Source organism: Populus nigra, chromosome 1 (genome assembly GCF_951802175.1).
Source record: "Populus nigra chromosome 1, ddPopNigr1.1, whole genome shotgun sequence".
Taxonomy (NCBI): Eukaryota; Viridiplantae; Streptophyta; class Magnoliopsida; order Malpighiales; family Salicaceae; genus Populus; species Populus nigra.
In genome coordinates, this window is record NC_084852.1 from 4,597,043 (window position 1) to 4,622,760 (window position 25,718).

Genomic DNA, 25,718 nt, shown 5'->3' on the forward strand with positions numbered 1-25,718 from the left:
AAACGAAGCTTGACTTTTTAACTAAAAAAATGTTTTCAACCCATTTGTTTTACCCAAAATACCTATGAAACACTCTAAAAACATCATTAAACCAATACATGGCCTCTAAAAACATAAAAAAAACCACCCCAAAACCCAAAACTCAAAATCAACCTTAAAACCAAAAATCTTTCAGAGTTCAGATCTTTTTTTAGGTGTTTTGAAGGTAAAAAAAAACACATAATCTTAACTCCTCTTATTATATTGAATTAGTTCACACAAAAATCAATGATTTCGGTAGCCAAAATCTTTCTTAACAACAATTTTCTCTCTCTAAAATAAAATTCAGCGACCCTCTCTCTCTTCTCCACCCAAAAAAGAACTTGAAAAATAGAAAAATAAAGTTTGGTATCCAAATCCAATGTTGGAAAATTATAGGGACTGTTTACTTAATAGCTTTAAAAGAATGCATTAGTAGTTGTTTTTTAAAATACTTTTTTGTTTAGAAATATATCAAAATAATATAAAAATTAAAAAATTAAAAAAATCTAATTTTTATTTTAAAATATATAAAAAAACGCTCTATTTCACTTCTTATTCGCTGCCGCGATTTCAAGTCCTCCATCCCTGCCTTATTTGCAAGAGCATGAAAAGAATTTTGTTTTATAAAAAAAATCAAACAATTACTTTCTTCCTTTTTTGTCCTATTACTTTCTTTCTCCTTACTTTTCTCTCCTTACTTAGTAAGATGATCATCATAAACAATTACTTTTAAGTGCTTGAGTTTGATCCTTTGTTGTGTTCGTATCAGTAATTATACTTCTTTGCAAGTCTTTTCTCCTGAATTATAAGTTGAGTTATAATTCTGAACAAGTAAATAAATTAATTTTATTTAAATTATATAAAAAATAAAGCTTGATTTTTTATTAAAAAACTTGCTTTTAACCTATTTTTTATCTAAAATATTTATAAAACACTCTATAATCCTTATTAAATCAATACAGTTAAGAAAACAAAGAGCACTCTATTATCCCTGTTTTTGTCCTATATTTATGTGTTTTGATTTGGACAACTACTCTATTATTCTCTTTTTTCATACTAGCTTTCAAATTAGTTTTTTAAAAAATTAATTTGAAATAAAAATAAAATAAAATTTAATTTAATTTTTTTTAAGATACTTTATAAGAAACAAGAACAAACACGTTATTTCTCTCCTTATTCGCTGCTGTCATTTCAGGTCCTCATTTCCTGCATTATTTGGAAGAGTATGGAAAAAAAATAAAAAAATCAAACGAGCATGGCTATCAAAAACTAAAATTCGAAATATAGAGAAAAATACTATTGGAGTCCACAGTAAATCTGTGTTTGAATGAACAATAATTTAATCAATTTTTTTTTTGTTATTATATTATTAAAGTGTCCAAAGAAATTCCAAATAAAAGAGACACAGAAAAATCTCAATCAAAGAGATATAAAAAAAACAGAGTATTTTTATCAAAGGCACAAAAAAATCCCACTCAAACATCATGTTTTCTTTGCTCTCCTCCGATCTGTCTATGTCTTCTTCCGTTTCTGCCTCCCTCAACCTCTCCTTCTATTTCCACGTCCTTTCCTTTATTTCTGTCTTTCCTTTTCTTTTCTTTTTAAAGCCTTTTTATAACCTTTCTATCCTTTCCTCAGGGGTAGATAAAGTCGAACACGTGGCGACCATCTATTAGCTTTTGAGATTACCTTTATCTCCGTGTCACAGTAAAATCTAAGGGTGAACATGTGGAGATAAGGTTGAACATGTGGCGATAATCTATTGGTTCCTTGGATTACCTGGTCCTTTCTCATAAACATAGTTCTTTTAGCTTTTCTTCAATACTGGCCCCTACGTGACCTTACTTTCTTCCTTCCTTGTCCCATCCTTTTCTTTCTCCTTTGATCATGCCGTGATTTTAGGGGTTTTGTTTTATTCTTTCTTCTTTGTCCCATTCCTTTCTTTCTTCTTTTGTCATGCTGTGATTTTAAGATTTTTATTTTAAGTGTTCGAATAAGTAGATGTTTTTTATAATATTTTTTTATTTAAAAATATATTAAAATAATATTTTTTTTATTTTTTAAAAACTATTTTTAATATCAATATAAAAAAAAAATTAATTTAGAATATAAAAATTTATTTTATATCCTATCATTAGCTGGAAATCGCATAATGTAATGATCAGTATTATACGATGATAGACAAATTTGGGGTTGGCTGAAGGCGGGGATTCTATTGGTCAACGTATTTTCAATGTAGTAAAATTAAATGTTTCATTATAAATGACATTAATATTGATACTTTAAATGAATAAATGATTTTAATATCGTTAAAAGATGTTTTTACCTTGTTATTTGTTCAAAAATGGTATACCCAAGCTCCGGCGAACACCAAGAAGTCTCCATTTTTAACACAAAGAAAATACTAGAGTTAGGGATTGCTTGCATGAAATCTAGCTAAGTTCTTGCATAAATTAAGAGGTTATAATATTTGTGGATAGAATTTGGAAACTTACTAATCAAATGATGCTTGTTAACATGTAATTATTATTATTAATAATTTATTTATTTTTTAGTTTAACGTGGGTGTCTGGGCCAGCTTGCGCGCACCTCGACTAATCCCACGGGCCCTGAAGTTAACGACCATGTAAGCCTCCAGTGGCCATCATATGAGCAACCACAGGGCTCGAACCTGAGATCACAGAGAGAGCAAACCTCTTGGTCCCAAGCTCTTACCACTGGGTCACCACCTAAATGGTTTTATTAGTATTATTATTATAGGTGATACAAGCATGATTCCCTTAGCATAGCTTCATATATCAAATATTAGCCATCCAATTGTGGTGTCAAATAACAACCACTATTTGATTCATGATCTCACCTGAAACTAGATTGTGTGGCATTATTTCAACTTAAAAAAATACACCCATTAGTATCAAATTCCCAACATGTAAAAGAAATGTTAAACTCGCGATGAAGTTGGTGTTGGGTTTGCCGAATAGCATATACGCAGTTGAAATAATAAAATAAAATTATCCCGGAGTCTTTAAAATCTTGTTAAACAGATCTAGAGTTGTTTAGGGATTTATTACCTGAAAATTTTATCACCTTCAGTTTTGAATAATTTTTAAAAGGTTGGATTGTCGCAAACTAGAAGTCGTCCAATTGTCCGTCCTTCAACGATAATCCACATGAACTACTAGTAAAAAATCTCACAAGTCCCTGTTTAGGAGAAAGGGATTGTTATGCATAGAGTGTTATCTCTTTATTCTGTGACATACGTAATTTTTCTGTCTAATAGATAACTTCTAAAAAATAAGAGGCATAACTTACTATTTATAAGGAAATATAAAAAATCCTATAAATTGACAAAATATCAATTTTTATCTTGAATAATATCCATGTATTAATTTAAGATTATTTTATAAATTAACTCAATCAAGTCCTTACCTGATTTTTCTAGGTCTGGAAATATAATCCTTGCAGTAATTATATTGTAGTCCCTAATTTCTAAAATATATTTTAATCAAGTTATACTTAATTAAATCATCACAATTTAATTCTTAATGTGAATAACCTATTAGGTTTCTAATATATTGGCCCAAATATAAATTATAATTATAATTAGATAAATTAGAGTTGAAGATTTGAAGATCATGTGCATTGTCTAGTAACGTGTCATGATCCCCTAAATATTATAAAAGTCATTAGTGGTTTCAATTACCGGTTTCTCATTTTAATTAATACCATTTTATCACTAATGTTCTTATTTAACATTAAAGTATAAAGCATGCTTGCCATGTTAAATCATGTTCATTCTCTATATAATAGTAATTGATCATTTGAATAAGATTTGAAATCCTTTTTAAATCTCATTCCACCTTGGCCAAAGATTTCTTAGTCAATACTATTTGAAAATAGATGGAACATTTTTTCTAACTCACATAGGGTGATGAAATCCTCTCTTGATCACTCAAGTACCTTCATATAGTTCATGATATACCCAATGTCTATCATTTTATTTCTTCAATTAAGATAACATGTAACAGGATCAAAGCATAGCATTCTCTATATAAGATAACTTAGTGATCTCAAGTCTAAGAATTACATATACAACCATCATGTGAGTCTTTCCATAGACATAGGTAATCTCTCCATATGGAATTCTCATGCGGGTCAATTCAGTGTATATGTCTTATGACAAACACCTACATATTAGTTTTAGGTATCCCTTATAGCTCAACTTATAAGAATAATTGCTTCATTTCATAAAAGAAAAAATATAATATGTATCAGTCTTTATGGCTCTAATAAATATCTAGTATTTAAGAGAGTATTGACCAAGACCATCTTGTGAACAATACTTTGATGCATTAAAAATTTCATAATTATAACAACTTTATAATTTTCTTTGCAAAACATTTTTGTCACATAAACTTTATCTATGCTCTAGATTCATTAATCTAATATTATATGAATATTAAAGTTAAATTAAGCCTCTATTAATAATAAATATGTATTTATATGAATATAATAATGCGCCGTGTAACTAACTGATTGGCTACAAAGAATACTAAACTAACAATTGGTAACCATTCTACACCGATGGTATTATCTTTTATCAAAAAATGAAATTAACTATAGATTTACTGGTTATCGCAAGTGTGCGGCGTCATAACGAACATGGAGAAAAGACTATAGAAAAAAAAAGATAAATGTCAAATGCTCAACCTGAATCATGGAGAAAACACCAGAACACGTTAACTCGATTGGGCAATTATTCATTTTCTTTTCCTTCCTTTATTCTATCTTCGCTTAGCCTTTTTTGGGCTTGGATCGAATAAAATTCGATATTAAATTGAAGATAATAAGGGGCTAAATTGAAAGAAGAGGGCTTTCCTCAGGTGCGATGAGCTCTAGGGTGTAATTGAAGAGTTGGTTTCAAATTAGGGATTAAATTGAAAAGATGAAATGAGATTTAGGACTTAATTGAAGAGTTATTATCGAATATGTCACAACCTGACCAAACCTGCCAGATATTGTCTGTTTGAGGCCTTATCGCCCTCACAGATTTGTTCTTGGTGACCACACATGGTCCCAAAACGCGCCTGACAATTCAGCAACCAACATTACTAATAAGTCCAGCTACCAAATCCTCATCAGCCGATGTGAGATATTACAATTCACCTCTCTTAAGGAGCTCAATGATCCTGTCGGTACAACTAGATAGCCAGTGAGGCCAGCTCTAATACTAAATGTCATAGTCCGGCCCAACCTGCGAGATTTGTTTGTTTTGGGCCTTACCGCCCTCATGGATTTGTTTTTGGTGACCATGCATGGTCTCAAAACGCGTCTGACAAGTTATCAACCAACACTACTAATAAGATTAGCTACCAAATCCTTACTCGCCGATGTGGAATATTACATAATAAAAGAGAAAGAAATGTTGGTACGTGCAAAGCATAAAGCATGTTTGCCATGTTAAATCATGTTCATTCTCTATATAATAGTAATTGATCATTTGAATAAGATTTGAAATCCTTTTTAAATCTCATTCCACCTTGACCAAAGATTTATTAGTCAATACTATTTGAGAACAGATGAAATATTTTTTCTAGCTTGCTCAAAGTGATTGTTGAATTATTTAATTGTTTTCAAGAAGATTAGGCATTTTTATTATGATATTCTCATTACTTTATGAATAATTATGTATTAGGGACATTTGAGCAAAATAATGTTACTCATAAAAAATACATTTTTTTTAAATAAAAAAATGCATGAATTAAAAATTTATGTTTTCAATAATAATAAAAAAATTAGTTCAAATCATTACAGTTTCTTAAGATACTTTTCCTGGTTGTTATTACTTTTTATATCGTCAAAAACTTTTTTTTTTGAGAAAAATACATGAATCAGACTAGAGAATTTTGATGAAATATATATATATATATATATATATATATATTGTCTATAATTTTATTTTGAGTGTTTTCTATGAATATATTGCATAATTAAATAAAAAATATATTAAGAAAGTTAGATTATAAAAGTACCTCGGGATAATGTTGAGCACATCTACACTAGTTTTTCTGTTTGTTTTTATATTTTAAAAGTATTTTTAATTTTTTTTTTCTTTACTTCAAATTAATATTTGTTTGGTGTTTTTAAATTATTTTGATATGCAAATGTTAAAAATAATTTTTTAAAAATAAAAAAGATATTATTTTGATGTATTTCCGAGTGAAAAATACTTTAAAAAGCAACAACAACCACACTCTTAAATAACCTTTTAATTGCTTGGAACTAATGGTTTGACTAACTTTCACAATCATAATTTTTTTTAAAAGTACAATAAAATCAAAACAGCAAAACAAGAATAAAGAACAACAGCATTAATTAGCTGCTTAATACATTAATTAGCTGCGTATTACATTTTTATTATTGTATTTTAAATATATGATTTTACAATGGTAGGAGTTCAGTCTGCATGAACAGCAGAACACCACATGAACAGCAGAACAAAGGCTGCCTACTTCCTCGAACTTCCTTGCTGCTGACTTTGGTGATTTGTTCACACTACCAATCTTTCCTAAACAACTAAGGAGTTTTTTTTTTAAAAAAATGGATTGATTTTGACCACATTATATTTAATTCAATCTATTTCCTTAAAAAAAAAAATGCAATTAAGCTTAAAAAAATTCAATTATGCAAAAAAAATAAGTTCAAATACTAGATCGAAAACTTTATTATTAATATCTACGAGTCTAGTGAATAGTAATGAGCATAAAACTCCCTTTTCCTTTAATTTATACTATAATTTTGTATTGTGACACATACTTTTTAAAATATTTTTTATTTAAAAATTTATTAAATATTATATATATATATATATAATAACAAGAAATATTAAAAAAAATATTAATTTAATATTTTTTAAATTAAATATAATTATAAAAAGCACTCAGACACGGTTAAAAAAAACAAACAGCCTCCCTCCCTGTTTTTGTCCTCTGTTTATACGTGTTTTGATGCTGACAACTACTCTATTATCCTCTTCTTTCATGCTACTTTTCAAACTTTCTACAAGACTGGCCCCTACGTGACCTTACTTTCTGCCTCCCTTGTCCCTTTCCTTTCTTTCTCCTTCTTTTCTCTCCTCACTTGAGTTTGATCCTTTGTTGTGTTCGTTCCATTTCTTTGCAAGTCTTTTCCCTTGATGATCTGTTTTTTTTTTTAAAGGAAGAAAACTAAAAAAAACTTTGATTATATTTGTTGTTGGGAGCGAGCTGGTATCATCCATGGAGGCGTCTAAGTGATTATCCTGAACCTTTCATTCGTTTCTTTCTTTGCTAGGTGAGTTCTTTTACACATTATTTTTCTTTATTTCGTTGTCACTGTCTCTATATTACTACGCATAGTATCTTAAGTATGTCATCAAAATGCTTATACCTTGCCTTGTTGCTTTTGAAGCTGGATTCCATACAGAGCTAAAGGCCTTCTCCATTTCATTGAGCAATCAGTACCAGTGCTTTTCGCACATGTTTTCTCAAGTTAAGGTAATGAAATTCGTATTCCCATTCTCTCTGCGCCTCTTTTACTTGCAATGACTCACTCTCACGTTCTGTATCCTTGTTTCTCTGATTTTCGCACATAATTAGCTGCTTATTACTTTTTTATTGTTGTGTTTTAATTATATGATTTTACGATGGTAGGAGTTCTTAGTCTGCGTGAACAGCAGAACACCACATGAACAGCAGAAAAAAGGCTGTCCACTTCCTCGAACTTCTTTGTTTTTTTTTTTTTACACTAAAAGAGGAGCCAAGTTTGACTTTCTTTGTTTCTTTCCTTTCTTTTTATTTCTTTTCTTGGAGGAGAAAGAGGGTTGTGCTGCTCATTTCGTTTCATTTTCTTGGAAACCATACAGAAAACTCTTGGATCTGTTGATTGTTTTCTAGCTATTAGTCTTTTTCTCTCATTCACTCGGTTTCTTTGGGTGCTGACTAGTTGTTTTTGGTCAAGTAATGATCTCTTCTTTTGTTCCACTGAAATTCTTGACGTTTTGGTCGGGAATAAGTTTAGCTCCTTTTACTTGTCTAGAAAATTAAGGGAAGGTAACAGAGATAATTTAGAACCCTTTAAAATTTTTATCCAAAATATTTATAAAATACTATATAAACCTTATTAAACCAATACAGTTAAAAAAACAAATAGCCTCTCTCCCTGTTTTTGTCCTATGTTAATGTGTTTTGATTTGGACAACTACTCTATTATCCTTTTTTTTCATATTAATTTTCAAACTAGCTTTTTAAAAATTAATTTCAAGTAAAAATAAAATTTAATTTTTTTAAAAAATACCTTTTTTAAAAAACAAAACACGTTATTTCTCTCCTTATTCGCTGCCGTGATTTCAGGTTCTCATCTTCTACATTACTTATAAGAGCATGAAAAAATAAAAATAATTTTAATATTTTTTTGTTATTATATTATTAAAATGTCCAAAGAATTCCAAATAAAAGAGACACAAAAAAATCCCAATCAAGTAGATAAACGAGCATCACATATTCATATTGTTTTCTTTACTCCGATCTTTCAATGTCTTCTTTTATTTCTGTCTCCCTCAGCCTTATTAGAAAATAATATAAATCATATCCTGAAATCTCACCTAATAGTTTAAGCTATTGGATAAAAATTATTTTTTGACATGGTATCAGAGCTTTAATGACCAAGCAGTCACGAGTTCGAATCTCACCATTTCTATTTATTTGATAAAAATTAAGCACAGGGTAATTTGAGTCTGTGCAAGTTTCAAGCCCAAAAGACTTTCACTTGAGGGAATGTATTAGAAAATAATATAAATTATATTCTAAAATCTTTTAAAATATTAAATTAAAATGGTTATATTACAAACTTCTCCTTCTATTTCCTCGTCCCTCTCTTGTCTCATAGACTATTATTTTTAATTGCTTCAGTTTGATTCTTTGTTGAGTTTCTTTCAGTAATTCTACTTTTTTGTAAGTCTTCTCTCTTGTTGATCTGTTTTTTTCTTTTTTAAAAAAAAGAAAACTAAAAAAAACTTTGACCTATCACAGCTTAGTTTAATTATATTTGTTGTTGGAAGCGAGCTGGTATCATCCATGGAGACGTCTAAGTGATTATCCGAACCTTTCTTTCTTAGGTGAGTACTTTTACACGTTATTTTTTTTTTACTTGTTTGTCACTGTCTCTATATGATCTTAATTATGTCATCAAAATGCATTTTTAATGGGAATTACTGCTTTAACTCACAAGTGTCAGTTAGAATCCTTATACCTTGCCTTGTTGCTTTTGAAGCTGGATTCCATACAGAGCTAAAGGCCTTCTTCTTTTGTTCCTCCCGCTATTTCATTGAGCTCTCAGTTCCAGTGCTTTCAGCGCATATTTTCCCAAATTAAGGTAATGGGATTCCTATTCCCGTTCTCTCTGCGCCTGTTTTACTTGTAGTGACTCACTCTCACGTTCTGTATCCTTATTTCTTTGATTTTCAGACCTGTGGAAAATGGCTCTCGAAAGTGCTGGTGGATCCATTATAGCTATGCTAGCAGAACTCATGGTGGAACCAGTAGGAAGGCAGTTCCGTTACATGTTCTGTTTCAACAATTTTGTTGAAGAATTCAATGAACGAAAGCAGAACCTGGTTTCGGCAAAAGAACGTCTGCAAAAAGGTGTCGAAGCTGCTGAAAGGAATGCTGAAGAAACTTACAAAGATGTCAAAAGTTGGCTGGAAGATGCAAACAACGAAATTGAAGGTGCAAAGCCCTTGGAAGATGAAATAGGAAAAAATGGCAAATGCTTTACTTGGTGCCCAAACTGCATGCGACAATTCAAGTTAAGCAAGGCACTGGCCAAGAAGTCGAAGACTTTCAGAAAACTTGGAGAAACTAGCGAAAAGTTTAAAACAGTGGCCCAAAAAGCTCCTCCTCAGCCCATAGAATTTCTAACATCAAAGGAATTCACGCCCTCAGAATTGTCAAAAGAAGCTTTGGAACAGATCATGAAAGCTCTCAAAGATGACAACGTCAATACGATCGGACTGTACGGCATGGGAGGGGTGGGTAAAACAACCCTGGTGAAAGAAGTAGGCAGGAGAGCCACAGAGTCGCAGCTTTTTCCTGAAGTTTTAATGGCTACGGTGTCCCAGAATCCAAATGTCATAGGCATCCAGGATCGAATGGCAGATAGTTTACATCTGAAATTTGAAAAAACGGGTAAAGAAGGTAGAGCAAGTGAATTATGGCAGAGACTGCAGGGAAAGAAGATGCTTATAATCCTGGATGATGTTTGGAAACATATTGACTTGAAAGAGATAGGGATCCCATTTGGTGATGATCACAGGGGTTGTAAAATTCTTCTAACAACACGTGTTCAAGGCATATGTTTTTCTATGGAGTGCCAGCAAAAAGTGTTTTTAAGAGTCTTACCTGAAGATGAAGCATGGGATTTATTCAGAATCAATGCAGGTTTACGTGATGGGGACTCTACCTTGAACACAGTGGCAAGGGAGGTTGCGAGAGAATGCCAAGGCTTGCCTATAGCACTTGTGACAGTGGGAAGGGCTCTAAGAGGTAAATCACGAGTTCAGTGGGAAGTAGCGTCTAAACAGCTCAAAGAATCTCAATTTGTGCGCATGGAACAAATTGATGAACAAAATAATGCTTACACATGTCTTAAGTTGAGCTATGATTATTTGAAGTACGAGGAAACCAAGTCATGTTTCGTGCTATGTTGTTTATTTCCAGAAGATTATGACATTCCAATCGAGGACTTGACGAGATATGCAGTTGGCTATGGGTTACATCAAGATGCGGAGCCCATTGAGGATGCAAGGAAACGAGTTTCTGTGGCCATCGAAAACCTCAAAGATTGTTGCATGCTGTTGGGCACTGAAACTGAAGAACATGTGAGAATGCATGACTTGGTTCGTGACTTTGCTATTCAGATAGCATCATCAGAAGAATATGGATTCATGGTAAAGGCTGGCATTGGGTTGAAGAAGTGGCCAATGAGCAATACAAGCTTTGAAGGTTGTAAAACAATTTCGTTAATGGGCAATAAACTAGCAGAACTTCCTGAAAGATTGGGATGTCCACAGCTGAAAGTTCTATTATTAGAAGTGGATGATGGTATGAATGTTCCAGAGAGGTTCTTTGAAGGGATGAAAGAAATTGAAGTTTTGTCTCTGAAGGGAGGTTGTTTGTCATTGCAATCACTCGAACTCTCAACGAAACTTCAATCCTTGGTGTTGATGGAGTGTGGATGCAAGGACCTCATTTGGTTGAGAAAGATGCAGAGACTTAAGATTCTTGGTTTTATACATTGCTTATCCATTGAAGAATTACCTGATGAAATAGGAGAGCTCAAGGAGTTAAGGTTGTTGGATGTGAGAGGTTGTCAAAGGCTAAGAAGGATCCCTGTGAATTTGATTGGAAGGTTGAAGAAGTTAGAAGAGCTGTTGATCGGGGATGACAGCTTTGAGGGATGGGATGTTGTTGGATGTGACAGCACAGGAGGAATGAATGCAAGCCTAACAGAACTAAATTCGTTGTCTCAGTTAGCCGTATTATCATTGAGGATACCGAAGGTTGAATGCATTCCCAGAGATTTTGTTTTTCCCAGCTTGCTCAAATATCATATAATATTAGGGAATGGGTTTGTGGCAGGAGGATACCCAACCTCGACAAGATTAATTTTGGCTGGTACATCCTTCAATGCGAAGACATTTGAGCAATTGTTTTTACATAAATTAGAATTTGTAAAAGTGAGGGATTGTGAGGATGTTTTCACTCTGTTTCCAGCAAAATTGCGGCAAGGTTTAAAAAATCTAAAGGAGGTGATTGTTCACAGCTGTAAATCATTGGAAGAGGTATTTGAATTGGGTGAGGCTGATGAAGGAAGCAGTGAGGAGAAGGAGATGCTGCTGCTGTCATCTTTAACAACGTTACAGCTGCAAGGATTACCTGAGCTCAAATGCATATGGAAGGGGCCCACCAGAAATGTCAGCCTCGAAAATCTTGTTCATCTGAAAGTTTCGGATCTCAAAAAACTGACATTTATCTTCACACTGTTCCTCGCTCGAAACCTGTCAAAGCTGAAAACCCTTTCGATAAATAATTGTGATGAATTGAAGCATATTATCAGAGAAGAGGATGATGAAAGGGAAATAATTCCAGAGTCTCCTTGCTTCCCACAATTAAAAAATATCAACATATCTTTCTGTGATAAACTGGAATGTTTCTCTTTGTCTCATAACAGAGATGGCATCATCAAGTTCCCTCAACCAAGAAGACTGTCTCTTGAGCTCAGATCTAATTACAGCTTTTTAGGTCCAAGGAATTTTGATGCTCAATTGCCTTTGCAAAAATTAACCATTGAAGGCCACGAAGAAGTGGGTAATTGGTTGGCACAGCTACAAGTACGTAATTTATATTTCTCCACTAATTTAAATTGTCAATTGCGATAATTTATGCTTTCTTCCTTCAAATTTCTTAAAGTAAAGTAATTGATAAATGCTTATTTTTATTTTTTTATGATTTGTTTTTTTATGTAAACATATATAAATATAAGAAACTTAACTGCCTCATTGTTGTCTGCGTTATTAAAAATTAATCATATGGAAGAACATATTATCTGTTAGATTTAACTGCCTCATTTGAAATATATTATCTGTTAGATTTAACTGCCTCATGGTTTACGTAATTTATATTATCTGTTAGATTTATTCTTTCTTCGTCACTGCTTATTTTTTTGTTTTATCTAAACATATATAAATATAAGAAACTTAATACCAACAATTAATCATAGAAATCATATTAGCTTATTTTGTGTTCAAATATTTAATTCAATTAAAATATCTTTAAAAATTTATTAACTTTATAACTAAAATAAAAATATTAGTTACTATTTTTATTTTTATTTTTTACATGAAACTAATTATTAGGAGTTGAATTAACCTTTTTTCGCAAAAATCTAATTATTATTTAACTTACCTCTAATTAAGAAAAAAACTGAAACAATAATATGTAATCTCTAAAAAGTATGTAATCCTGTTTTTTCTTTTTTTTTTCTCATCATATAAATTGTTTTTATGAGTGAAAAAATATAATATTGTTCTCTGATAAGATGGTCGTCCATGGGCAGCAAAACGGCTTCTTACAAAGATTAGAATTTGTACGAGTGGACGATTGTGGGGATGTTCGCACTCCGTTTCCAGCAAAATTGCTGCGAGCTTTGAACAATCTAAAGGAGGTGATTGTTGACAGCTGTAAATCATTGGAAGAGGTATTTGAATTGGGTGAGCCTTATGAAGGAAGCAGTGAGGAGAAGGAGCTGCCGCTTCCATCATCTTTAACCAGGTTACAGCTGTACCAGTTACCTGAGCTCAAATGCATATGGAAGGGGCCTACCAGCCATGTCAGCCTCCAAAGTCTTGCTGATCTGCATTTGGATTCTCTGGACAAACTGACATTTATCTTCACACCGTCCCTCGTTCAGAGTCTACCAAAGCTAGAAAGCCTTCGCATAAGTGAATGCGGTGAATTGAAGCATGTTATCAGAGAAGAGGATGGTGAAAGGGAAATAATTCCAGAGTCTCCTTGCTTCCCAAAATTAGAAACTCTCTACATAGAAGAGTGTGGTAAACTGGAATATGTCCTCCCTGTCTCTGTGTCTCCAAGCCTTCTGAACCTGGAAGAGATGAGGATTTTTAAAGCTCATAATTTAAAGCAAATATTTTACAGTGTAGAAGGAGATGCACTCACCAGAGATGGCATCATCAAGTTCCCTAAGCTAACAGAATTGTCTATTCCAAATTGCAGCTTCTTTGCTCCAAAGAATTTTGCTGCCCAATTGCCTTCTTTGCAATATCTAACCATTGATGGCCACAAAGAATTGGGAAATTTGTCTGCGCAGCTCCAAGTACGTCCTTTATATTTCTCCAATAATCTTTTTCCTTTTTAATTTAAATTGTCAACTTCAATACATGTTGATTTCTTCCTTTAAATTTTTGAAACTGAAGTAATTGATAAGTGGAGATAAATCCTTTAGCCATCCACTAAATTTAAAAGGAGTTGTCTAACTGTATCTTTCCCTGTCTCTTGATGCAGGGCTTAAGAAGTAAGAAATTAATTATTGTAATGAAATCCTACCTAGATTTTTCAATCTTTATGCTTTCCCAGTATGAGTGAAATTGAGGCTCTTCCCCCAATTAATGGAAGTATTTGAAGAGGAAGAGAAACCTCCATCTGCTAATATTGAGTTGTTTGTTTCAGTCCTGCAGCTTATGATTTCATATTCCCATGCCTTGTTGCCATGTCTACTTCTATCCTTTTGTTGATAAGTTTTTTTGCTGAAGTTTATATGGACAATTCGTTCATCTATTTACCAAAATTATATAGTTCAAAAGTGCACAAAATTTCTTTTGATGCAGGGGTTCACAAATTTGGAAAGATTATTCTTGCAACATCTGCCTGACACGAGGTGTGTATGGAAGGGTCTCGTGCTGAGCAAATTGACTACTTTGGAGGTAATCTATCTGGATAAAAATTAGACAAAAGAACATCAAATAACTTCACAAAAAAATTATTAATATATAAGAGCATAAATTTTGTGTTGAAAATTTTGAAGTCAATTAAAATATCTTTAAAAATTTATTAACTTTATAACTAAAATAAAAATCTTAGTTACTATTTTTATTTTTATTTTTTACATGAAACTAATTATTAGGAGTTGTATTAACCTTTTTTTCACAAAAATCTAATTATTATTCAACTTATCTCTAATTAAGAAAAAAACTGAAACAATAATATGTAATCTCTAAAAAGTATTTAATCCTGTTATTTCTATTTTTTTCTCCTATTTATACATCATATAAATTGTTTTTATGAGAGTGAAAATATAATATTGTTCTCTCATCAGATGGCCGCCCATGGGCAGCAAAACGGCTCCTTACAAAGATTAGAATATGTACGAGTGAACAATTGTGGGGATGTTCGCGCTCCGTTTCCAGCAAAATTGCTGCGAGCTTTGAACAATCTAAGATTGCAGGTGAGCATTTCCACCTGCAAATCATTGGAAGAGGTATTTGAATTAGGTGAGGCTGATGAAGGAAGCAGTGAGGAGAAGGAGCTGCTGTCATCTTTAACATTGTTAGATCTGCGATGGTTACCTGAGCTCAAATGCATTTGGAAGGGGCCCACCAGACATGTCAGCCTCCAAAGTCTTAATATTCTGAGTTTGGATTCTCTCGACAAACTGCCATTTATCTTCACACCGTCCCTCGCTCAAAGTCTGCCAAAGCTAGGAGGCCTCTACATAAAGAATTGCGCTGAATTGCAACATATTATCAGAGAAGAGGCTGGTGAAAGGGAAATAATTCGAGAGTCTCCTGGGCAGGATGATCAAGCTTCACCTATCAACGTTGAGAAGGAGATGGTGCTTCCTAATCTAAGGGAGTTGTCGATACAACAATTATCAAGTATTGTCTGTTTTAGTTTCGGATGGTGTGATTATTTCTTATTCCCTCGTTTGGAGAAGTTGAAGGTCCATCAATGTCCAAAGCTGACCACAAAATTTGCTACTACACCAGATGGTTCAATGAGTGCTCAGTCAGAGGTGCTGCTGATTTAACTTTATTTCTTGCCTCTCTTTTAGTGTGTTTGTTTCTTGTTTCTCTCAATAATAAGATTTACAAGTTAAATGAGCATGCCATGCTTGGATTGGTTTACAGGTATCTGAAGTAGCTGAAGATTCAAGCATTAATAGAGAGTGGACCCGAGATAATGGGTGGAAAGAAGAAGAAGAAGTAGAGGAAGAGGGCGATGGCGATGGCGATGGTGATGATTAATAGTCAAAAAAATAATGTTGCTTGCCCATTATCGTACAAGCCTCCAGAAGTAAGGGCGCATGTTTGCTTGCCCATTTGTGTTTCTCTTGGTTTAATATGTGGACTTTCATGCGTTCTCCTTTCTACGACTTGAGTATTTTCTGCATCAGCATGTTTTCTCTGTCAGTTTGATGTTCTGTTTCTAATGCATAATGCATTATTAAAAATGTTATTGTACGAGCATGTGAATATGTTTGGGCATTCAAATCTCCAGATGACTGAGACTTGATGCTGAACTCTTTGTTCAAAAGTTTGATACTGATATCATGTTTTCCTAGCAGAGCAATCTTATGTTGAATGGTTTTTTCGAGCAGAAACCTTGCTGGCTTTCGCTAATTTTCTCTTCTCTTTTTAATTTTTCAATGAATTTCTCTTTTCTTTCTCAACCTCAAGAATTAAAATACAAGTAAAATAAAGTTTTGAATCAAAAAGTTTCATTACCAAAAAGAAGATTTATCAAAATTACAAGGCATGGAGGCGTTGACACAATTTGTTTTTTTAAGGCCTCCTATTTTTATTTTTTTTCATGTTTCAATTTATATTTTTTACTTTTTATTTTTTCTCAAACAATATAATTGATTTTTTTTCCATAAAGTCGAGCACCAAACCAATGGTGCGGCTTTTTATTTAGTTCTAGATGCTCATATAAAATTTCCAACTTATATAAAATCACCAACTTCAAATTCCAATTAACACAGCATTGAATGATTAATTTTTTTTTAAAAAAAAGTAGATGATCAAAAGCAAAAACCAAAAGGCAAAGTTGACACCATATTTTAAAAAAAAAAATTGTTTTTTTATTTGTTTCAATTTTGATCTTTTCATTTTTAATTTCTTACAAACAATAATTTGTTTTTTTATGAAATTGAGCATTGTTCTAATATCAAGATGTTTTATTGAGAGTAAGATAACTATAAAAAAGGCAAATAAAAATACATTACCCATCTCAAATCTTAATCAATTCATCATCAAAGATCACTTAATAAAAAAAAGACAAAAAAAAAGAGAGTAAACATTGTGTGAATTCACAATATTTCCTCTCGGGGACTATATTGTTTCAGCCGATCTCTTTTAGGTTTCTATTAATATATTTATTTATTTATTTTATATATAATGAATAGGTAAGTTATATCTAACTAATAATATAATACATTGCTACCTACATCCACATATACTAAAAAGACACTCACTATAACCATATTAGTAGTTATTTGACTCGCACTTTACTATGGATTAGAAATGTTTTTTAGCAAAATAAATAAATATGAATGCTTTTCAAATGTATTTTAAAAAAAAAACCCTAATCATAAATACAAAAAAAGGTATTGACGTGTTTATTTAACTCGTTTCGCTATGGGTCAGATAATATTTTCCAACACAAAAGAATGGACGTATAAGTGTTGTTAATGTATTTTTTGATATTGAGAGAAAAAAATATAATTGTGAATAAAAAAAAGTTAATGTTTACATATAATAAAATAAATTTGGGATCATATATGTTAATAAATACAAAAATAATTGTTAACGCAACACGCCACATGTAGGAAGTTAATTTTTAATGTAGTAGAAAAATAGGACGGTGTTTCAAATGCATTTTATTGTATCATGATTCTCTTAATTGAGAAATGTGAAACAAAATAAAAAAAAATTAATAATGAATAGGTAAGTTATATCTAACTAATAATATAACACATTGCTTCCTACATCCACATATACTAAAAGACTTACTATAGCCATATAAGTAGTTATTTAACTTGCAGTTCGCTATGGATCACAAAATTGTTTTTAGCAAAAAAATAAATTTGTATGATTTTCAATTGCATTTTTAACAAAAACAAATCCTAATCATAAATACAAAAAAAAAAAGTGTTGACGTGTTTACTTAATTCACTTTGCTACAAGTCAGATAATTTTTTAAACGCAAAATAAAAAATGTATAAATGTTGTTAACGTATTTTTAAAAATCAAGAGAAAATTATAATTGTGAATAAAAAAGTTGATGTTTATATATAATAAAAATAAAATAAGGACCATAAGTGTTCATAAATACAAAAAATAGTTATTAACGCATCGTGCCACATATAGGATCTTAAGTTAATTTTTAATGTAATAGAAAAATGGGACAATATTTCAAGTGCATTTCATTGTATTACGATTCTCTTAATTGAGAAATGTAAAAAACAAATCTTACAAAAATATGAACTAATAAACTAATAAAGAGTTTTTAATGCCAATCAAATTATAAAATAAAATGATAATTATTTTCATAAAAGTAAAAGATACATAAATATGATACTTAACCTTAACTTTCATCTTCATGCACACTTTTCTCCTTCTTATTTTTTTTTTATCTTAAAGGTCACCTTTTCTTACCAAGAACAAATAATTCTTATTTTCATAAACACGTCATGAAAATAAAGTTTATTCATATAAAATATATATAAAAAAACATATAGATGAATTGGAATAATTTTTTCTAGATATTAAATACATAAAAGATAAGTAAAAGATATCCACTATTTAGAAAAAACTAAAAAAACAATCTAAATATTTAGAGAGAAAAGTATTAATTTAAATATAAATTCAAAAATTCATTAAAAATACATAAAAAAATATCAATTAAGAAAACAAAATTAGAAAAAAAAAATAGAAATAGATCAAGTGTTTTTGGGCCTAGTAAGTCGGGCCTACACGTCAAGTCCATTTTAAAAAGGGTTGGTACGTATGGGCCTTTTTTATTTGAAAATGCTCCAAATGTTTTTGAAAAAAAAAATAAAGAAAAGCGACATGTCATCTACCGAGACTTTCCCGTTCTTGACCAAGGGAGAGGTGACTAGAAAATTAAGCAGGGTGGTTTTTGACCCAAAAATGCAAATCTAAACAAAGTTCACACCAAAACACCTAAAAATGGTCTTTATGATGTAATAAACCAATAAAATAGCCCAAACACCATAAATTTTTTGGCAATTTCAAGAGAAAAAAACATTTCAATGGAATTCTCTTCATCAAATGAAACTCATTAAAACAAAAATCAATCATTTTTTATGGCGAAAATCAGTGCCAACTGAAACTGTAAAACCCCGGGTAATATTATTGATATTAATAAAAGTCAAGATTATGAAAAATGAGGGAAAGTGATAAATTAAATTATAAGAATGATGATATATTTGAGAATCTGAATTGAAATGTTTTGTTCAGGTGTTAAAATATATATAAAAAATAAATATAAATAAATAAACATGAAAATGTAAATAAAATTTTTATGGAAATGAATTTCATGAAACTGAAAATACTAACAAGTAACTGAGTGAAATTTGAAATAACCTGGATAAAATTTGGTATAAACAGGCGTCAGGATTCATGAAATTTTACCCAAAAATCATAAAATTTACTATTGAGGAATATAGAAGTATTTTAAAAAAGTTAAGTAATTATATGTGTGTATGGGGGAAGAAAATATTAAGGGACGTGGAAGGTATTTAAAAAAAGGAGTTAATTATATATATATATATATATATATATATATATATATATATATATATATATATATATATATATGAGTGCAAGTGAGTGTGTGCTATAAGGAAACAAAAAAAAAAAAAAACAAACTTGCTTTTTCAAAGAGAAGGAAGCATTCGGCCAGGAGAGGAAAAACAAATTCAAGCAAGGAAAATTTCTCAATTTAAAAGTGTTAAAGCTTTGGTTATTGTTTGGTAAGATGTCCTCACACTTTTAAATAAGATTCTTGAAGAATTTGTGCTTTAAATTGATTGAACTTTGTGAAATGAGGAATTAGGGTTCATGATAAATTTTAGAGAAAATTACAATTGATTGTGAAATTGTGTTAAGATTATTGAAGTGAGTAGAGAAAGTAAGAAATTATGGTAATTAACGCAAAATTTTAGGTGTTCTTGAAGAAGGGATTTTTGAAAAAATAATAATAAGAAAAATAAAAATTTAAGAGTTTTGATAAGATGATGAGATTGTGTAAGAAAGAGATGATATTAATGTTAAAGAGTGAATAGATCATGAAATTTTTTTATGTTTTTCTTTAATTTAAATTACGGTAAAAATTAAATAAATAAATTTAAAGAATATATATATTGATTTGAATGATGAAATGAATTGTGTTACAATATGGAAATTGGAAGAATAGGAAAGAAATTTACAAAATGATTTTATTTTGGCAAATAAAAGGATAATTGGAATGATTTTATTTATTGAGTGTTTCAATATGGAAAGTAGAATAATGATGTGATATATTAGTCAATTCAAAAGAGGCTACCAGGTCGACACCACAGCAGGAAATTTCAGCTCGAGCTTAGTCATCAGGTAATTACATGGTACCTGAATTTATTATTGGTCAATATGTATTTTTATTTGATTAATTGTGGTTGATAAATATGAAATTATTATATTGTTTACTTTAGAAAATAAGATATGCGATGTGATGAATTAATTCTTGAACTAATGGGATTAATGCCCTGGTGAATGGGCGTGATAAGGAATTAATTCTCTAGTTAATGGGATTAGAACCCTGGTGAATGGGCAAATCGTTGAACTAATTCCTGAATTAATGGGATTAATGTCCTGGTGAATGGGCATGATGAGGAATTAAGTCTCTGGTTAATGGGATTAGTACCCTAATGAATGAGTAAATCTTTGAACTAATTCCTGATTTAATGGAATTAGTGTCCTGGCAAATGGGCGAGATGAAGAATTAATTTCCCTGGTTAATGGGATTTGTACCTGATGAATGGATGAAATGTTAAACTAATTTTTGGATTGATGACAATAGTGCTTGTTGAATGGACTAGTGGAAAATTAATCATTTATTAGTGAAAGTAATGCCAGGTTAAATGAACGATAGGAATAATTATATTTTTAGTTGATATTAAAAAAGAAAAAGAAAACAAACTCATAGATTATTCTGAAATTTAATTGATATATATAATACTAGATGAGCAAGTTAATTTAATGATCTTTTGACTAAATTTTTTTAAAAAAAGAAGAAGAAGAAAGAAAGTAGAAAGAATTTTATGGATATCTTTTTTTCATCTGTCTAATTGAATTATTGTATTAAATCAATTTTCAGGTACATCCTCCTATCGGGCTGAACATTAGATTAGTTTTCTTATATTTTGTTGGGTATCTTTTTGTAATGAATGAATTTATCATTTTGTTATGTAATATAATGCGTCAACAATTTCTTTATTGAAATTTGATAATATTTTACCCATGTGTCTTTTTTAAAGATTCTTATAATTATAAATATAATAAGAATACCTTCAAAAATAGAATCACAGACTGTAGAGTTCTCATCATAACCATAACACCTTTTTTACTAGGTGGACAAAATGGTTCATTGCTTAGCGTTTTTTATCCATCATAGAAGAAAACATATGGCAGTCTCACACACACAGAATCTGATAACTTTATGATAGAATTGCAAGTAACTAAACATTTATCAGCTGGACATAATCCATGATGGTATCATCGCTATAAATTGGTACAAAATCTAAGCTCAAATCTCACCGAACTTGCCCTAGATTTCTCCTTAGATTATGTTATTCTTCACCAACCAAGATTATGTTCCAAATCTGATATTACCCCATTTCGGTTCACCTTTGAAATTATTTTCTTTCTTTCTTCAGAAAACATTTCCAAAATCTAGAGAGGCCACTTTTTCCATCTTATTTCCCTCATGTAACTTCTCTCCATAGCCATCAAATCATTAAGCACCACGTGTACCACCAAAAGTTTGTCCACCCAGACTCACTCTATCATTGCGCACTATAATATGCGTTATTTCACATACTTGCCACTGTATCACTGCTCGCCAATGGTGGCCCCACAACTGTTCCTCGGTATCTGCGTCTCTCCAAGACAACAACATAAAATATTTCTGACTAGATTTTCTGGGTGCTCTTTGTTTTTTTTTTGTTTTTTTGTTTTTTCTTTTCACTTCAAAGGAGAAAAAACAATTAACAAACAGAGTTCGTGAGGGTAGGCTGGCTTGCTTCCTTGCTTCCTTGCTTCCTACCTTCTTTCTTGCTTTGTAAAAACACCCTTTTAAAAGTTTTTATTTTCCTGGTTTCTTAGCACCCCTTTCATGGCATTTTCACAGAGGGTTCAGTGCTTTTTCTCAAGTCCAAATAACTAAAATTTGAGTCTTTTTGCTGCTGCCGCTGTTTTAACTTATTAACTAATAAGGTTTCTTCTTCTAATTCTTTTTGTGTTTGTTTTTGCAGGTTGATTATGTTACATTTGGTTGCCATTCTTGGAATGCTTTAAAAGGATTAGTTACTCACTGGTTTGATTCTTTCTCAGTTTTAGTTGTTGGGTTTTAATTACTTTTCTCTATTGGAACAATGTCTCTCTGTCTCTTGTTTATGGACTGCTTACTTTATTCTCTCTTGGCCTCTTGCAATTTTTTTTCTTGAGCTATTATTTGTTTTGAGTGAAATGCATTTTTAATGTGATGATATTGTCACTCTTTGTTTACCAATGTTACAATTCAGAATTTCTTTAGGAAATTTATGATCAGGTGTGTGTGTGTGTTTACCTGAATTTCCTGTCTATGCATTCAAATAACTCGTTTCATTGTAGGAGATTTTGACCAAATTTTCCTGAATTAGATTAGGGAGGTGATTAATTTTTTAGGTGCTTTGTTCATATAGCGGCTAGGGCTTTTGATGATGCACATGATCTCTTATGTTTTTGGCAGATTGGATGATGAGATAGAAACTCTGAAAAGCATAACAATAGATGCGACAACTTTTGCAGCTCTTCCTACCTCTCCCCTGCATGTACAAGCCTTCTGCAGTTGTAGTTTGCATAAGAATGCTAAATTGGGAGTTTGATGTGTTGAATGCCATATCATGAAATTTAGGAAAAACATTCAAAACCTTTATAGTGAACAGGGTTTTTCTGTGCTGACTTTGGGGCAAGGAAGGTAATTTATGTTATGGATGTCCTCAGTTTGTCTTTAATGAGGGCAAGCGTCCTATATAGAAATCCTGAAGTTCCTTTAAAACAAAATTCTATGTCAGGAATTTTAGGCCTTGTCAGTTCTAGGTAATGCAAAATTGTGTTTAAATGAGCATATGTATTTGAGCAACAAGGAGTTGGTATTTGTTCATCATTAAAATCCCCTTTAAGTGAGACAAGCTGTTTGTGCAACAAGGAGTTGATGAGATTAGGTGGATGATTAGTTCTAGGATGACTTGGTTCCTTAGAGCACCATTTGCAAGGTCAACTTTTCCTTTGAACATGATGAAAAACCGTGAGATTTTATTAGGAAATAAAAAGTTAGGCCAAGGGATGACTACTTAGAGGTTGGTTATTAGGAAGCGTTCATTGAAGTAATTGCTTCGATGAAATTGACCTCCAATAGAGAATATTTACTCAAATGAATCTTATGGAAAATAACCACACGATTACTTTTTCCCATTGTCAACCAAGAAATCTCTACCTTCAAAAGAAATATGAGGTAAACAATCAATTTCAGCACACGATGGACACTTGCATTAAGTAGGAGATAAAAGAATCAACATTATTATTATTATTATTATTATTATTATTATAAACTGAATTGTTAGGGATTGCTTGAATGCAATTTAGCTCAATCCTTGTATAAATTAAGATGTTATAATATTTGTTGATAGCATTTGGAAACTTACTAGTGTACCATCTTTAATAGTGCTTGTTACTATGTAAATATTGTTATATGTGATACAAGCACGAATCCCTTATCATAGCTCCATAAATCAAATATGAGCCATCTAATTACAGTGTCAAATAACAACTGCTCTTCAATTCATCATCCCACTTGAACCTAGATTGGGTAGCACTATTTCAACTTAAGAAAATACACTCATTAGTATTGAAATCCTAAAATGCAAAAGAAATGTTAACTATGGAAATGTTAAATCATGTTTCCATGGGTTATATTGCATGTATGTGAATGGTTAAAAATATCAAATGTTGTGCGCAGACAATTATATGCAGACAACATTATAATAATAACAATCCCCTTTTTAAAATGAGGTGTTATATGTGGTTCGTTAAAAATATGAGGCATTATGGCTATGTATCAAAAATCACAATTGCAGCATTGATTCATCTTGTTGAACCATTCATATAATTTCAGGGGATTGCTTGTACATATGGAAACTTTGTAATAGAAACATGTATGCTAGTGACATAGAGGTTGCCCTAGTTGGAGTGTGTATTGTTTTGGATTAGGGTGTGATTCTATTTTAAGGTTAGGCTATGATGATTTATTTCTCCTTGATACCTCTAGTCCTATCATAGATTGTATGCTTTTGACCAAACTAGGGAGGGGGACGTTGTCTTGATTTGTGCAAGCTTGGCCAAGGATACCACTAATTGCTAAATTACAAATTAAGAAAATAGAAATGTGTATGGTTTTGTTGTATTGCTTTGGGGTATCTTGGTATTCAAGCTTGTCGTAAATAGTTTTGGATAAGTTAGGCAATTTCATTCTTAACTATCTATGAAAATTTTTGCTCATGTTCTTTGACTTGAGCACCCTAATTCGCAGAATTTAGTATTTATTTCTCCCTCTATCCCATAATAATTGGCCCCTATCAACTTTTCATGGTCAATATAACATGATTGTGAATAATTTTTTCTTTAGTTTTATTTTGATTAAAAATTTAACAAAAAAAATGTTATAAAAAGTATGAATTGAAACTTTCTAAATTTTAATTTTTTAGATTTGAAACCGATAAAAATTTCAAAAATAATCGGTCAAAGTCAAATTCAGTTGGCTTTTTGAAACTGTTGATAGCCAATTATTATGAGAGAGTATGAAATTAAACCTTGTGATATTCAACTCAAGATATATCCTAGTACTGTATAGTAGTGTTAATTCTGTTTGTTAAGGTATTAACTTGTTTCAATTGTTTTCTAGCATGATTCATTGAGCTAAAACGATAAGTTTATCAACATTTTTTATTCTAGACATGATCAACATGTAGTATATAAGCATTGAGCATTCTAAACATGGTTTCAGAAGACTCATATTCTCCCACTTTATTGCCTATCCTTTTAAGGGCTGAGGATCTCAGTTGTAGAAAATATACCAAATTTGGGATTATCGCACTACATACATTAGTGGTTCTCTAGAATTCCATAATGGATATCGTACACTTTTTTGTAGAACTTAAATGCTTTTTCTTTTATGCACGTGTTTCATCTCTTTACTGCCTTCATCATCATGGTTGGCATAATTTGCTTCACAAACTAAATACTTGTCCTTTTGCTGCAGGGAGGGAAACAAATAAAAGATCATTTGGGTAAAGCAGGAAATTATACTGAACATGAGTGAAGCAAACCAAGTGAATAATCCTGATGCTTCAGCAATTGTCCCTCTGAAACGCAGGCGTGGACGTCCACGCAAGTACCCTAAAATAGAGGGAGAGGGACTAGAGCACGAACAGAGAAAACAGAGTCAAAGAAAAGAACAACCAGAGGGAAAACAAACGAAAAGAGGAACAGAGAGAGCATCGTCCAATACACCATCATCTTCGGCGTCGTTCCAGACAGCACCAGGTAACCTTCTTCAGTTTCATTCTTTGAGTTTGTATTACACAGTGCGAAGGTAATTATAATCACCTTCGCACTGTACAGCACGCATGCGCGTGGCATGCTTGCTGCTTTGCCCAGTCGGTTCTCTAGCTTGGGCTAGTGATCGGATTGGATCAATTCAAAAAATTAAGGGCGGGTTGGATCTAGGCCTCATGCCCAGCCAGCCCAATCCCTTTTATTTTATTCT

At 31.5% G+C, this 25,718-nt stretch overlaps 3 protein-coding genes across 4 annotated transcripts in view; all 3 read left to right on the plus strand.

Annotated features, from left to right (window-relative positions):
* LOC133706096 (disease resistance protein At4g27190-like) overlaps positions 1-25,718 on the plus strand; it is a 64,587-nt gene that overhangs the window by 22,616 nt on the left and 16,253 nt on the right. The gene's annotated exons all lie outside the window — the stretch shown is intronic.
* The window catches only part of LOC133706081 (probable disease resistance protein At4g27220), a 90,547-nt gene continuing 71,824 nt past the window's right edge, over positions 6,996-25,718 (plus strand). The window contains exons 1-9 of one of the 2 annotated variants that reach the window (XM_062131619.1): positions 7,008-7,353; positions 7,471-7,556; positions 9,090-9,175; positions 9,331-9,432; positions 9,525-12,448; positions 13,174-13,950; positions 14,462-14,557; positions 14,950-15,645; positions 15,761-16,233. In XM_062131619.1, coding sequence (XP_061987603.1) covers positions 9,536-12,448; positions 13,174-13,950; positions 14,462-14,557; positions 14,950-15,645; positions 15,761-15,877 — 4,599 coding nt within the window. In that variant the 5' untranslated portion in view covers positions 7,008-7,353; positions 7,471-7,556; positions 9,090-9,175; positions 9,331-9,432; positions 9,525-9,535 and the 3' untranslated portion in view covers positions 15,878-16,233. Of the gene's footprint in view, positions 7,354-7,470; positions 7,557-9,089; positions 9,176-9,330; positions 9,433-9,524; positions 12,449-13,173; positions 13,951-14,461; positions 14,558-14,949; positions 15,646-15,760; positions 16,234-25,718 lie in introns of those variants that run through there. The other variant, XM_062131612.1, reaches the window with a different exon arrangement.
* Positions 21,835-25,718, plus strand: part of LOC133706207 (protein METABOLIC NETWORK MODULATOR 1-like) — a 35,388-nt gene continuing 31,504 nt past the window's right edge. Inside the window, exon 1 of the mRNA XM_062131689.1 lies at positions 21,835-21,922. The gene's annotated coding sequence lies outside the window, so the exon portion shown is untranslated. The remainder of the gene's footprint in view (positions 21,923-25,718) is intronic.